The following is a 15683-nucleotide window of genomic DNA, read 5'->3' as shown; positions in this document are numbered from 1 at the left end:
ACCTCACTTCCACAAAATGAATTCCTCCAAGTAGCCTTGCCTCTCCCATGAAGCATACCAGGGAACTCTCACTGCTATGTGTGACCCCCAATTGTACACATTGATCCCCATTCCCCTAGGAGAGACAAGCAGGCCACACTCCTTCACTCCTTCCCCATCTTGCCTGGCTCCTCCAGTGCTGGGGCTGCTAATCGAATCCCAGTTACCCAAGTCTCACTCAGGCTCCATCCCTCTCTGCATAATACCAAACACTGTTTTCTGTCAAGTAATATAAACAGCATGATGATCAAGAAATCATCCTTCATATGAGTCATAAACCAAGGTCCCATCTGCTTGAGTTGGTGGTAGCCAAGATGGATGTAAAAGATCCTAAGGAACTGATCATAAAGATTAACAGAAGTTCTCTGATGCCCTTAGTTTCCTCTTGTAGCAGAAATACCACCTTGGGTTTTCCTTGAAAAGAGGCCACTAGCCTAACAGGACCAAGTTGGTCAAAAATGAATAAAATCAAACTCAATAACAGAGAACATTGTAGTTCTAATGTGCTAGAAAGTGCTATATCAACCTTAGATTCCTCCTGTCCCGTTTTGAATAGTGCATTGTGAATACTTAAATATGACAGTCGCTGAAATTCCTCCTTCACACATTGAAGAAAATGTAGTCCACAGAACCACTATTCTGAATAATACAGTATTTCTGATCTTAGTCAGATCTGATACGTCTCTCTGCTTGTTAGATATTGTTATATGTTTGTTTCTCACTCTCTTTTTTAAAGAAAACAGGTAAATCTTCAGTAAGCAAAACTGCAAGTTCAGAAACAAAAATAGCTGTAGTGTAAATTAAATTGAAAGCATTTAAATTGCTACTAAGTAATTAAGAGCCCTTGAAAATATCTGTGGGACAAGCTCATTTGATAGTTTATAATTGATTTGTCTATGGTTATCATTTTATTTAATGTTATGAAAATGGAACATTAAACAAATAAAATCCAGCACCATTCTTGTAAGATTCTGATCCAACTCATATTAATCCACTCGAAATACGTTTGATATGACAAATTTTGTTGAAACAAGATTGGTGCCATAGGCAGGAATTACAGGGTGAACTAACTTGTCCAGTACAGCATGTATATGTATATGTATATATATATATATATATATATATATAAATAACTTAAAACACCCTGATCACGAGAAACGAACCTCGAACTATAAAACAAAAAAATAAAACACGTAGGATGAACTAGTGTTTTAGTGCTTTCATCTTTTATTGATGGATAAGACTTCTTCAGAAACAAATACATAAATGCAGTGTAATCAGTTGTACACACTTGATATTCTGTATCATCCTACGTGTTTTATTTTTTTGTTTTATAGTTCGTGGTTCGTTTCTCATGGTCAGGGTGTTTTAAGTTATTTTATTATAGCTTATCTTCTTAGTCTCGCAAGTTGTTGGTTATTTAATATATAATGTTGTCACTAGAAGTAGCCTGCAAATTATTTATATCCACTGCAAAATTAAAATGCTGATGAAAAAATCTTGAGAGCTAAATAAATGAATAGTCTGATTGTTTTTGAGCAAGTCTGAGCTAACGGGAGGGGTGGGGGACTAACCTGGTCAACAAAGGAAAAAAAGCAAGCTCATTAGTGAGAATACTGTATCTCTTATTTCTCAGAGAAATATATCAGACTTGGATTTCCTTTGTACTGTTCTTAACAGTGCACTAGGAATTAAAGGAACATTAAGGGAGGCATATCCTTAACATTGAATCCATAGAAAGGGAAAATACTACTCTTTCAAACGGTCTTGTGAGAAATAAAGGAAGACAGGACTTTGATTTGATTGTTATCGTACATGCCAAACAGGTCCACATCTGGGACAGACTAATTCTATGCAGTTTGATAAATACCTATAAATATGGCTTCCATTTGTGAATAAAGAACACTTTTCTGTCCAAAGGTTCTGCTAGATGGAGTTACAGATTGGAATATGAGTTAGTCACAGTTGAAGTTGTAGTACAAAGTCCATCTTCAAAGCAAAATTATGGCAGGGATTCATAGCCACATTGCCAACTAAACAGATGCACATAAGTTATGTGCACACTATGAAAGACTGTCTTGATTCATAAAGCTCCTCAAGGCAGAGTAGTACAGACCTGCTGTACTAAGCGGTGTGAAGTTTGGCAATGCATATAAATGCAATAGTGGGGACATGCTGTAAATGCAACAGTGAGGACATGTGGCATATGCTAATGGACTTTACTATAACATCTGAATGTACTGCTCTGCAAGGAGCATCACCTAGTATAACAATTCTGGCTCTGTAGACTGGTACATTTCAGTGGGAAGGCTCTACACAGGGTAAGGTGGGGCACAGCTCCTGAAAAGTAGTGCACTGAAGTGTAAGTATGTGACAGGTAGTCTACTATTGATATTTTGAATCCAGTTCATTCCACCATTTAGAATGTCAACCTGAAATGCTGAATCCGGAATGCCGAAAAGTAAACCAAACCGAAAATGAATACATCGACAACCAGGTTCGATGCATTCGACACAGCAGGAGATGAAGTCACTCACCTCCTGCTATGCACATTCATGTGCCCTTAAACTCTACAGTCAACGGTAAGTTAATTCTACTATTTTGCAGCCCCCCCCACACCTCTGCACATTAAATATACTAACTCTGAGATTGCACTACAGTGAGGAAATGGGCTAATTCCCTGTTCCTCACTGAACCGTGATCTCCCTGCACAATGTCAAACACAAATACTCAAATTACACTACCCATTCACTGTACTGTAGTCGATACATTTTGGTTCGACATTCTGCTGACTTCAAAACTGCAAGTCGACCACATGCCGGTCAACTGATGCAGTTTCAAGGTTTTCAGTGTAAACCGTGACAGGCTATTCATGTCTTTACGTGTGTGTGTGTGTGTGTGTGTGTGTGTGTGTGTGTGTGTGTGTGTGTGTGTGTGTGTGTGTGTGTGTGTGCATGATTGTGTGTCTGCGTGTGGTTTCTGCTAATGGATAGGGGAGGCTGATAAAAGCACAGCTGCCCTCAAAAGCAGCTGTGGTGTAATTAGCCTCCCTTGTTCCACAGCAGCTTGAATAAGCTATGACTGTGGGTATGAGTGTATGTGCAAGTGTGTGTGTGTGTGTGTGTGTGTGTGTGTGTGTGTGTGTGTGTGTGTGTGTGTGTGCGCGTGTGCATGTGCAGGGAGGAGCATCTAACTCTGTGTGTGGCCTGTGAGGTGTGTGCATTCTCTACTAGCACATTTTGATAGGGAACGCAACTGAACAGCTACGCAAACTGTTCAGTCAAGTGATTCATAGTTATGCACATTCCCTTTTACTTGATGCTCCACAGGGAATGCACAAGCCCTTTTAACTAGATGTAGCACTACAGGGACTGTGCATGACTATGAATCACATTTTATCACAGGAACACAACTCTGCTTACAACTGTGCTGATCTCAGAGAATCTCTGTGTGTGTCTCAGACAGTAATCTGCTTTCTTCTCTTTTCTTTATTTAACACACACCTGTACTGCTGTCTGTAATGGCTTAAAGATATCCTGGTTAAAAAAAAATATCCTGGTTGAAAACTGTCAAGGGAAACTGGATTTTGTACACTGATTTCACCTCCTTCAGGATGATGTAAAGTAACTTCTCTTGTTAAGAGTAATCATCTTGCAATGGTAGTCTGTCATACAGGGCGTTCTAAGTATAAGAAGAAAGAATCTGTACTTGGAACCGGAACTTATATTTTGAAAGTAAAATAACATATGGATAAAATACTTAAATATGACAGTCTCTGAAATTCCTCCTTCATACATTGAAGAAAATGTAGTCCATAGAAACACATACTGGAAAATACAGTATTTCTGATCTTAGTCAAACCTAATAAATGTAACTCTGCTTGTCAGATATTGTTATATGTCTTTCTCTCTTTTTTTACATAGAAAATGGCAAATCTTCAGTAAGCAAAAGGTGCAAGCTCAGAAATAAAAGTAGCTACAGTATAAATTAAATAGAATGCATTCCAAATGCCCCTAAATAACTAGTAGCCCTTGAAAAGGGGATACCTGTGGAACAAGCTGATTTTATACCTTTTGAGTTGGTTTGTCTGTGGTTATAATCTTATTTAATTATATGAAAATGGAACATTAAACAAATGAAATCCAACACCATGCTTGCAAGATTTTGATCTAACACATGCCAGTCCACTTCAAATACTTCTGATATGACACATTTTACTAAAACACGAATGGTACCACAGGTAGAAATCAGATTATGAACTAATCTGTCCAGACAGCAACTACATACATTTTCTATTGTACTGAAAATACTGTCACAAGAAACAACCACAAAATATGTTAAATCCACTGCAGAATTAGAATGCTGATGAAAAACAATCTTGAGAGCTAAACAAATGCTGAGTTCCTGCTTTAATGCAGGATTTACTCCTGTGCAGTCAGAGGGTGTGGAATTTAACCCGCTGTGAAATCCCTTACACAGAATAGTTAGCAGACATTGTCCACTTTACATTTGTTAGACCTCTTCTGCATGCCTTTAGTGGACAATACCACTCAGACTATCTTCTTTACATACAGAGTGCTTACTTTAAAACAACCTTGCATTTTTTGTAATTCTTTTTATTGGTTACTGTATTTGTTTCAACTACTTCACTTTGATATTCACGAAGTGCTGAGGTAGTCAGCACTATAATAAATCTGAAATTTGGACTGCTGAGGCACTAGCTGTACAAATTCTAAAAATGTTCAAATAGTAACTTAGAATTCTTATACTCTGGCAAGACACACAGCAGGTATCTTTCCCACTGTAGCTAAAATTTGTTAAAAAAACACAAATGCAAGCTCTGTCTCCAGGGGCTTACATAAAATCCTGCATATTTAAATACTATTCAGTTTATATCTGGAAGACTCAAAATGTTTCTATATCTCTTTTGGGGAAACTGGAATTCCCTATATGACCACTGTTTTTTTAATTTTTATATACAAATAAAATTGCTTTATCTGGATGTTGCAAAAAAGATGAGTATATACAATTCATAAATACCTATTTTTCAGCATTTAAAGGAAAATTGTTTTCTTCTGATTTTCACCTCTTGAACTTTCCCATATACCTAGTAAAGTTTCTGCCACTGTACTGTACCTGTATATTGAAACTAACTCCATAAAGGCCACAGCATAAGTCCTTTGGTAATAAAATTATATTTTTCTGCACTACAAATTAAATTGACTTTACAAAAGTCCTTTATAATCAAGAAAGCTGATATAAAATGGGGTCATACAGATACAACCACAGTGAGCACAGTTAAAGGAATTGCACCAAAGGGCTAAGGTCATCCATCGTGAAACTGCTAAGAATGACTGAGCTCAGGAGTACCATTTTAGGCTAAAGTCTATCTTTGAAATCCAAAGCTCTCAAAATACATAATTTTAGCTCACCCACCTTTGAAATTCCTACATCTGGCTGACCTCAGCGGATACTAGTGTAAATGAGGATTCCTGTATCTTATTTAACAAATACAAATAAACAAACAAATACATAAATACTAACACAGATGGTATTGTAGACTCGTACTTTGGCAACACCAAGTCTGTGAGTAGAAATCCTCTAGACCTTAAAATGGCTTCTAATCTCTGCATTTTGGGAGTCACTTTTAAATTACTAGTTTTTGCAGCTTTACCACTGCTGCCTGTCAGTCATCAACCCTCTCCTGGCCAACAATCTCATCCATTCCCCATCATCTTCATCTTTATCATTTGTTAGGTCTGACCACACAGCAGTTTCCTTTGAAAACAAACTGAAACCAAAGATCCCTTCCACCCAAGGACCTTTATAAATTTCTTTTAAGACAAACTACCTACTTTTAAGAGATACACTGGCAAGTTTCACATCCCCAACAAACTCAGTTAAATCCACTGAATATGCCGAAATGTACACCAACACACAATACCAGTATGTAAACAGCTGCAGAGATGCAGCTGTACCCTGTAGAACAAATGCAGGACAAACCCCAGAAACAAACCCACATGGTGGAACCATAACATCAACAAGCTTTATAATAAAACAAAAAGAATTTTGACCAAAAGTATGAAGAGTAATTCCCAGAATGTTACAGCCCTTATCAGGGAAATAAACAAACAATTCATGAGCTTAATAAAATCCTCCAAAGCAAAGTTTGAGACTGAAATAGCTACCCAAGCCAAAGAGAATCACAAGGCATTTTTTTGGTTATGTTCGTAATCTCAAAAGCACAATACAGGAACTCGCTGAGCTGAATGTGAACAATGTTACCTACACAGAGGCTGAAGATATAATAAACCTATTGGCCAATAACTTTAGCTCTAACTTTATCCCTCTCTCCCCTCTGTCTGTCCCTCAAACTATGCTTGAAATTGGCTTGCCTCTAGCTATCAGACAAGACCAATTCCTAAAAGTGATATCAAAAGCTAAAAATACTGCATTGATGAATCCTGACAATATCCCTGGATGCATGTTAAATAGCATGAGGCACGATTTAGCAACACCGTTCAGTCTCAGCCTCAATAAAGATTTTGTACCAAGTCATGGAGAACAGCTACAGTCATTCTCCTGCACAAGGAAGGACCTTTCCACAAACTCAGGCAATTACAGATCCATAAGTCTGACCAGCCTCATATGTAAGGCCATGGAAAGACTTATGATGGAACTAATCAATCAGGACATAGAGACCCTCCAGACACTGGATTCATATCAGTTTGGAACATCAAGGGTAGGTCATGCATACTCAACCTGGTGGACTTTTTTGAAAAGGTCACCAAAGCAATGGATGAAGGCAAAACAGTACACACCACATACTTTGACATGACCACAGGTTTTGACACAATTCCTCACTCAGGCATAATAGAAAAGCTAAATAAACTGGGAATAAAGCCCTATGTCATCTGCTGGATTGCTAACTGGCTCACAGATAGGATGCAGATAATCAAAACAGGGAAGTATACTTCCACAAAAAGACCAGTCACCAGTCCAGTGCTGGGATCTCTCCTGTCTGACATCACTTTTCTGAAGTAAAAGCCAGTACCAAAGCGCTCTGGCTGACTACTTTTGCAGATGACTGCAAGCTAGGAACAGTCATTGAAGCCCCAAATGACTTAGCCATCCTACAGAAAGACTTGTCCCAAATAAATAACTGGTGTTAAAATCACCGACTGAAAATAAATGGCAAAAATGCATAACTGTATCCCTTTGGGAAGTCATATACCCCAAAGAACTACCAAACTGACAATACAGCCCTACAAGTCAGCCAAGGTGTTTCAGATTTGGGATCTTATGTGGTCAGTGACATAACTATTGACCAACATTTGTCTATTGCTGTAAGAAAGACCTTCTATAATGCACAGTTTATAAACAAAGGGATTGTGTCTAGATCTAGAGAGGTCACTGTTCCCCTTTACTCAGCCCTCATTTCATAGGTTCGTAAAGTACTAGGCTATCTGCCCAAGGGCATTTATAAGCCTAGCCAAAGTGTGTCGGCTTTCACCACCCCCTTAGATTAGTTCCCATTGCCTCTGACCAGCAGAGCCATTAGTTCCCTGCGCCTCTGTCCAGCAGAGCCACTGAAGTGATCCCCGGGGTAAATTTTCTGTTTCCCATCCACCCGTCAAGGTTTCTCTTGAAGAGTGCTAGTGAGGGGCTCTACCTAATGTATATTGGAATCTTGTTCCAAAGCATGGGGAGTCTCTGGGTCAGGAATCTATCCCTCCAACACATCCTATTTATTGTTGTGGTAAGGTTTATATCCCTAGAGTGTGTGTCTCTCAGGGATTTGTTTTTTTTTTTTAGATGGAGCATATCCATCAATTCTGGGTTGGACATGGCCTTGTATGTCAAGCAGAGATGACCTCTAAGTAAGTGGTATGCAAACGAGTACAGCTGGAGTTTCTTTAGTCGAGCTGCATAGGTCATCTGTTTGAGGCCAGTAATCCTCTTGGTGAGGTACTTCTTTGGTCTTTCCGACTGTTGCAGGTGTCTTGTAAGGTACATCCCAAATGGGGCATTGTATTCTATAATGGGTCTAATAAGTGATGAGTAGAGAGGCACAATAACCTCCTTTGTTCTGGATGTGAACCCTTTTGAGATTAGATGGGCCAAGTAGAAGGATTTTCTAACCACCCTGGCAATATGATTATCAAAGGAGAGATTGCTATCTACTTGGGTTCCCAGATCCCTTATTACTTTTTCTGTATTTTGGGGACTACCACTTATGTGGTAATTCGCAGGTACTTTGTTTTTTCCAAAGGGGATGACTATGCACTTTTTGACATTCAGCTTGAGGCCATGATTTTGACACCAGGTATCCGTCTCAGTAAGACCCTTCTGGAGGGTGTCTGTATCAGCCAGCGAGTCAATTATGGCCGCTAGTTTGCAGTCATCTGTGAACTTGGTCAGCCAAAGTCCTCCTGTGCTTGCCTGTACCTCTGAGAAGTATATACCGAACAGAAGGGGTCCTAGGACTTAGTCCTGGGGGATGCAACTTGTAACTGGTTTAGAATCGGACCTAGAAACTGCAACTCTCACTGTGTGGGTTCTGTCCATGAGCCAATTTGCAACCCATCTCGTGACATAGGAGTTAGTGTTCATGTTGGTGAGTTTGTCTATAATACCAGAATGGGAAATGGTGTTGAAAGCCTTTGCGAGGTCTAGGTAGGCTGTGTGGACCTCCTTACCCTCATCTAATGCCTTGGTAACTGTCTTGAAGAAGTCCACCAGGTTTAGGAGGTATGATCTGCCCTTAACAAAGCCAAACTGGGTGGGGTCCAAAGTTTGGAGGTTCCCAATGTCTCTGTTAATGAGTTCCATGATGATGTGCTCCATAGCCTTGCAAACCAGGCTAGTCAGGCTTATAGGGCGATAGTTCCTGGGGTCCGTTGTAGTTCCTCCTTTGTGGAGTGGGATAACTGTTGCTGTGCGCCACTCTGTGGGTATGTAGCCTGTAGAAAGGCTGAGTTTGAACAGTGTCTTTAGGTGAGGGGTTAGTTCATTTTGGCACTCTTGTAAGACACAGCCTGGGACACCGTCCAGTCCCACTGAGGCTGTGTTTTTGGCTTTGGATAGGGCCGTTTTAACCTGTGTGTCAGTGATTGCCAGAGCCCTACATTCTTCTGGTATGGTTATGGGCCCTTTAGGGGGTGAGAGGGGTGTGAAGTTTGCACTGAACCTGTCTGCCAAAATGTTGGCAATATCAGTCGATTCAGTGTATTTTGTGCCATTCTGCACCAACTCAGAGCAGATCTGAGAGTTTCCACTTAGGTACTTGACATAGCTAAAGAATGCTTTGTGGTTACCTTTGGAGTCCTTGGCAATTTTTCTTTCAAAGCTAACCTTGGATGATTTAATGAGGGATTGTAGTTTCTTGCTCATACTGATCAGGGATGTTTTTCCTTCTAGGGATTTTGCTCTTATCTGTACTAGTTTCCTCCTTCTATTGTAGAGCCTGTTTATGGCAGGGGTCCACCAGACTGGTTTCCTTTTCTTGGAGGAGTGAGTCTTGATTTTACTTGGGATAGCACGATCCATGCATTCCTGCAGATGATCATAGAGTGCCTTTGTATAGGTTTCAGCAGCTTGGACAGCATTGTCCATTGGCGTGAGGGTTGTGAACCTTTCCACCTCGGTCTTAAGCAATGTGAAGTTTGCTTTGGGAAAGTTTTTCATGGTGGTTTCCTTGATTGGGGCTGGGGGCAGAATGTGAATATCCAGAGTGATTAGTCTATGGTCTGATCTAACCAGCGAGGGGTTGATGCCAGGTGTGGAACACCGGTCGCCCATGTTGGTGGTGACCAGGTCCAATATGTTGTTCCCTCTAGTGAGGGTGTTGACCAGTTGATCCAGGGTGTTTGAGTTTATAAATTCTAGGAAGCGTTGGGCAAAGGAGTTAGTACTTGAGTAGTTATCCCAGTTAATGTTTGGGTAGTTGAAATCACCCAGTATTAGGGTGTTTGGTAGGACCTTCATATTTCCCAGTGTCTTCAGAAATGCGGAATGGGGGCCCTGAGTCATGGTGGGTGATCTGTAGCAAGCTACAATTTGGATTGCAGTTTTGCCCGTTGTTAGTTGCACTTGGATGATCTCTGATGCATTGTGCTGCGCCACTAACCTGGAGGTGTGAGTTTCCTTGATGAATATGGATACACCCCCGCCTTTTGTGTTTCGGTCTGGGTTCTGTGGCCGAAAGGTATGGTATGAGTTATAGCCTGGTAGCGCTGGGGTGCTCTCTGGAACCTTAATATTATGCCCCTTTGGCATGTATCTGTTCAGTAACATGCAACATCTGGAATGACCACAGAGATACTTTACTAAAAAGATACAAGGTCTAAACAGAATGTCTTACATAGATCGACTCAAAGCCCAGTCCTACAGACTGCTAAGAGATGATCTGTGTCTGGTATACACGGCATCCACCAACCCATTACTGATGGATTTATTGCACACCAGCAAGTTAAATGGTATCAGATATATTCAGTCTAGGGATCTAAACCTCTTGTGCAACATCAACAGAACGCTTTGGAGGGAGAGGTATATTTCAGTAGATACTGCTGCTCTGGAACAGACTCCCCATCCACAAAAAACAAAGTTCCTCCCTGTCCATATTCAAGCTTAACTTAGATCTATGGATGCCAAACAAAAAAATTTACCCCAGGACTGCCTCCTGTAATACTAATGGACAGAGGCAGCTCCTAAATACTTTACCCACGCACACCCCCTCAAATTATCTATGGTATGATCCCAGTTATTTTCATTAGGAGTAATATATAATTATCGACCACGGGATAGGTAAGGCTAATCTATAACCTAAAGGGATAGGTTATTTTGAGTACAAAAAGGGAAATTGTCCAGACTTAAAATGGCCCGTAAGGGCAGCTAGCCTAGTACTTACCTATGAACCGGGCTGACGGTCAATTGAGAGGGGGCATTATATATTATATTTATTTATTTATTTATTTATTGACATTTGTTAACTGGGTTTGTCCAACTGAGCTTGTGCCCCATTTTCAGTGGAGACCTGAGGAGAAAAGCTCCAGTAGTATATTTTAAACAAGTACAGTTTTAAACAATATTTATATAATAGCAGTTATAGCAAAAAGATTCACATATGTTGGGTTACATGCATAAAGTTAAAGTTGCATTAAAAAGAAGCTAAATAACAATTTTTCACTGATATAGTTCAATAGGTCAACAATAAAAAGTTTTTGTTTGTATAAAATTATGCAAATGTGTAGTAGACACATTGGAGAGAGAGGTGTAATGAAGTACTAAGTATGGTCCTTTTGAGGGTACATAAAGGGAAGGAAGACTAGGTAGGGTCATGGTACATAAGGGGAAGAAAGACTAGGTAGGGTCATGGCAAGGGCAGGTTCTGGAATTGAGAAAATTAGCTTTTAGTTCATTTTTAAAGTGTGAGGTGTGGGAGATTCGACTTAAGTCAAGGGGAAGCTTGTTCCAAGCAAGGGCAAGGGAGTGTTTGTAGAGTAGTTTGCCTACTGACCTTTTTGGATGGTAGATATCAAGTAATTGTTGGTTAGAAGTACAGAGGGTCCGGGATGGGATGTAGATGGAGACTAAGGAAGATAGAGATAGCTAGAAGGAGGGTTTATAAAGAATAGAGTGTAGCACATGAAAATGATAAGATAGCAGAAATTGGGGAAGTTCAAGCCATTGAAGAGAGTTTAAAGAAATGCAGTGGTGTGAGTTGTATGGGGAGTTAGTAATGAATCTGGCTATTTTATGGTAAGTCTGTTGGAGTTTGTTTAGAGTGGAGGCCTGGATATTGGTAAGAACTGGGGCGGCGTATAAAAGGGAGAGGAGGAGGAATGCCTGACCCAGGGTAAGTCTAGATTCAGGGGTTAGGAATTTTTTGTTCCGATATAGTAGACCTAGTTTCTGGTTTATTTTTTTTATACACTGGAGTATGTGTAGGTTGAACTTTAGTTCATCATTGATAATAACCCCTAGGAGTTTTGTGTGGGTGTCAGGTTGGATAGTTGTATTGTTAGAAGATGTAATAAAAAAGGAGGTTTTGTGATGAGAAAGGGAATGGAGAAGGAAAAGTACGACTTTGGTCTTTTTGGAATTTAGGATCAATAGGTTGTGAGAGAGCCATTGTTCAGTGGATAGTAGGGCCTGTTGGGTCAGGGAGTGTAGTTCAGGAATGTTATTTGAGATGGATATAAGTGTGGAGTCGTCGGCATACTGAATAAGGGAGGATTCTATGCATGAGGTGTAAAGATCATTGGTGAAGATGTTAAACAAAAGGGGTCCCAAGACAGAGCCTTGGGGAACACCAGTGGAGATGGGAAGGAAAGGTGAGGAGGATGAGAGCCATTTGACAGATTGTTCCCTGCCAGATAGGTAACTATTAAACCAGGCAGGTGCGGAGGGGGATAGGTGGAGATTTGTGAGTTTGGACAGGAGTAGAGGATAAGAGACAGTATCGAAGGCTTTGGAGAGATCTAGGAAGAGACAGGAAATGAGTTTACTGTTGTCTAGGGCCTCTGCAATGATATGAGTGAAAGAGGGGAGGGCAGTGGTGGTGCCGTGGTGAGGACGAAAGCCATGTTGGGTAGGGGTAAGTAAGTGGTGTGTGAGGAGGTGATTGAGAAGCTGTGAGTGAATACATTTTTCTAATATCTTGGAGAGGGGGGACAGAATGGCAATGGGTCGGTAGTTTGAGGGGTCAGTGGAGTTTCCACCTTTATGAAGAAGGATAGTGAAGAACGATTTCCAAAGGGTGGGGACAGTTGATTCCAGAATAGATTGAGTAATTAGTATAGATATAGGATAGGCAATTGAGTCAGCAGCAAGTCTGAGGAATGTAGGAGATAGATTTTTCAGTGGAAGGAGAGCAAGGTTTTAGTTTGAGTAGTAGAGATTTGATGTAAGTAATGGGAACTGTCTCAAAAGAAAACAAAGCTGTGTTAGTGGGACTTGGAGGGGTGGGTGTCGAAGTAGGGTTTGGCTTAGAGGTTACCAGATTTTGGATGTAACAAATAAAGTGTTTATTCAGGAGGGTAGCTGTTTCCTGAGAGGAAGAGTTAGGGTATGGGGAGGGATTAGAGGGCTTTCCAGGATAGAGGATGTTGTTGAGAGTTGACCAAAATTTTCGAGGATTGGATTTGTTGTTAAGCTAAGCAGAGCTATAGTATAACTTTTTGTCATTAGTTGTATGTTTTTTGCAAGGTTCCTCAATTGCCTGTAGTTTTGAAGAAAAGGTGGCTGTTTAGTTTTAGTCCAGGTTTTCCAAGCATAATCTCTTTGTTTCATAAGGGACCTAGCCTCTTTGGAGAGCCAGGGAGCATGATTTGATTTTACTCTGATCTTCCTAGAGGGAGCTAAGGAGTTTAGAGTATTCATGAAGATGTTACTGAAAGTGCTTACAGCATTGTTTAGGGGGAGGTGTTTTAGGATGGAGAATGGAGTTAAATTGGGATGAATTGAAAGTCAATAGTTTTCGACAGTCTTTGATAAGGTGGGGTTTAGGAATATGGGAGTAGTATCTTAAGATGGTGGTATGGAGATGATCACTGAGGGAGTCAGGTAAAGTGGTGGGATTGTGGTATTGCTGGGGGGAGAATTGGTAAGGATCCAGTCTATGTTGGAGCTGGAAGTGGAATTTTTATGGAAGCGAGTGGGAGATGTTATAAGTTGGTGGAAGTCGTGTAGGTGGATACTGAGTTGGGGGGAGTCAGTTGTGAGTTTGGACCAATCAATGTTGACATCATCAAGAATAAGTGTCTCATATGGTATGTTGTGGGAGAACCAGGATAGGATGTTTTCAAGAATGGGCAGATTATTACCATGAGGAAGGTAGATAGAGGCAATTGCAAGTTTTTTGTTGGGATTTAGATGGCAGTTAAGGATGTTGATTTCAGCTGGGAGGAAGTCAGGAATTGGGGAATGGTATGGTGAGAGGTTAAGGTTGTTTGAGTAGAGGATGGCCACACCACCACCTTTTTTTACAGGTCTATCAGATCAGAAGATATTATAACCTGGTGGGAGTATTTCACTACTTGAGATTTGTGGCTTGAGCCAGGTTTCAGATAGGGAGAGGATGTGAGGGGTATTGACAGCTATCCATGAGTGCACCTCAGTGACTTTATTTGCTAGACTCTAAATATTCAGTGAGTAAATAGTTAAATATTTGGATGGAGATGATTGTTGTGACTGATGTTGGTGACTGTTAGAGGAGTAAGTTGGGGGCAGTGTAGAGGTAGTTTTGGGGAGAGAAGAGGGGCCAGGGTTGGGATGGATATCTCCAGAACAAAGTAGGTTTTTAGTGAGGAGAGAGTGTGTAGTAGATGTTAGACGGAGTTTGTATAGTTTTGACTTAGCTTTGTGGGAAGGTTTAAAAACCTGTATTATGGATAGTTTATATAGACCTGAGGTAGAGGTAGTAAAGAGATTAGGGGAGATAGTAAAAGATGAAGTAGTTGGATATATGTTGTATGAGTGAAAAGTTGGTGAACATAGGAGTGGGTCAGAAAGACTGGAGTAGTAAGAGGTGGAGATAGAGAGAATAAGGAGTAGTGAAGAAGATATTAGAAAATAATACATGTTGGAATAAAATATGGTCAGAAAGAGTAGGTAAAGACAGTGGTATAGAGGAAGTGGTGCTGACAAGATTGACATATTAGTAAGGTGGTTGTGGAAATAGGCAGGAAGTGGAACTGTAGTGGCTAGTGGGACAGGAAGGGGAAGGATAGTTTGGTATAAAGGTAATTGTAATGGGGGGGGCTGAGAATGGGGGTAGGGTAGGGGAGCGAAGTGAGCCCGAGTGTAGCGAGGGTGAACGGAGCGGGGCTAGCACCCTGGTCAAGATGAAGTCATAGAAACAATCAGAAAAAGATAGTGAAAAATTAGATTGAGAGACAAGGATATAAAGTTTCTAAATGTAAAGTCACCAGAAATAGGTATCCACCAGACTGGTTTCCTTTGATCATTCAGACCAACATCAAGGACAGTTCATTTTTATTATTATTATTAATATTACTACTACTATTTTATGCCATAACACCTCATTCATATCTGGCAAACTGTCAGGGAAGGACATGCCATGGACTGACCATGGAGGATGTCCCCTTTCTTCCATAAAGGGTTTCCCCTCCAAGCATCCCTGCCTCTCCTCCCAAAGCATAAGCAGTGGTCTCTCCAGTCCCTATCAGGGACAAAACCATCTAGTGTGCTCACAAATTATGAGCAATCCTCTCTATTCCCCCATGAGAACCAAGCAAGCCACACTCCTTTACTTCTTTCCATCCACTGATCTGCTCCTGCAGCACTGGGGCTGCTAGCTGAATGTCAGTCACCTGGGTTTCAGTCAGAACTCCACGTGCTGTGCCAGAGACAGGCTAAAACAGATGGATTTACATTTCTTCATATCACTATCTTTTAATTAGAAGAATGGCATCTGTAGATCTTTGTTATTTTAATGGCTCCGTCCTGAAGAGTAAACCTCATAAAAAATGTAAAGAGACATGAACTACTGATATTTAGGTGAAGAAAGACCAAATACAAATAAAAACATTTTTTAATGAAGGGATTAAAGAAACAAATAATTATAAATGCTATTAAATTAAGGTATACAAAATGGCAAGTGTATGCTTTAGTTCAGTATT

The 15683-nt window shown here is 40.5% G+C and overlaps 1 protein-coding gene across 1 annotated transcript in view; it reads right to left on the bottom strand.

The window, feature by feature from the left end:
- Nucleotides 1-15683, bottom strand: part of MIA3 (MIA SH3 domain ER export factor 3) — a 1691550-nt gene that overhangs the window by 1013778 nt on the left and 662089 nt on the right. Inside the window, exon 6 of the mRNA XM_044060179.1 lies at nt 15256-15416. Coding sequence (XP_043916114.1) covers nt 15256-15416 — 161 coding nt within the window. The remainder of the gene's footprint in view (nt 1-15255; nt 15417-15683) is intronic.

This window comes from Protopterus annectens, chromosome 1.part2 (assembly GCF_019279795.1).
Source record: "Protopterus annectens isolate FY-2018-M chromosome 1.part2, PAN1.0, whole genome shotgun sequence".
Lineage (NCBI taxonomy): Eukaryota > Metazoa > Chordata > Ceratodontiformes > Protopteridae > Protopterus > Protopterus annectens.
The sequence above is the reverse complement of the archived record's forward strand: the minus strand, read 5'-3'. Positions and strand labels throughout refer to the sequence as shown.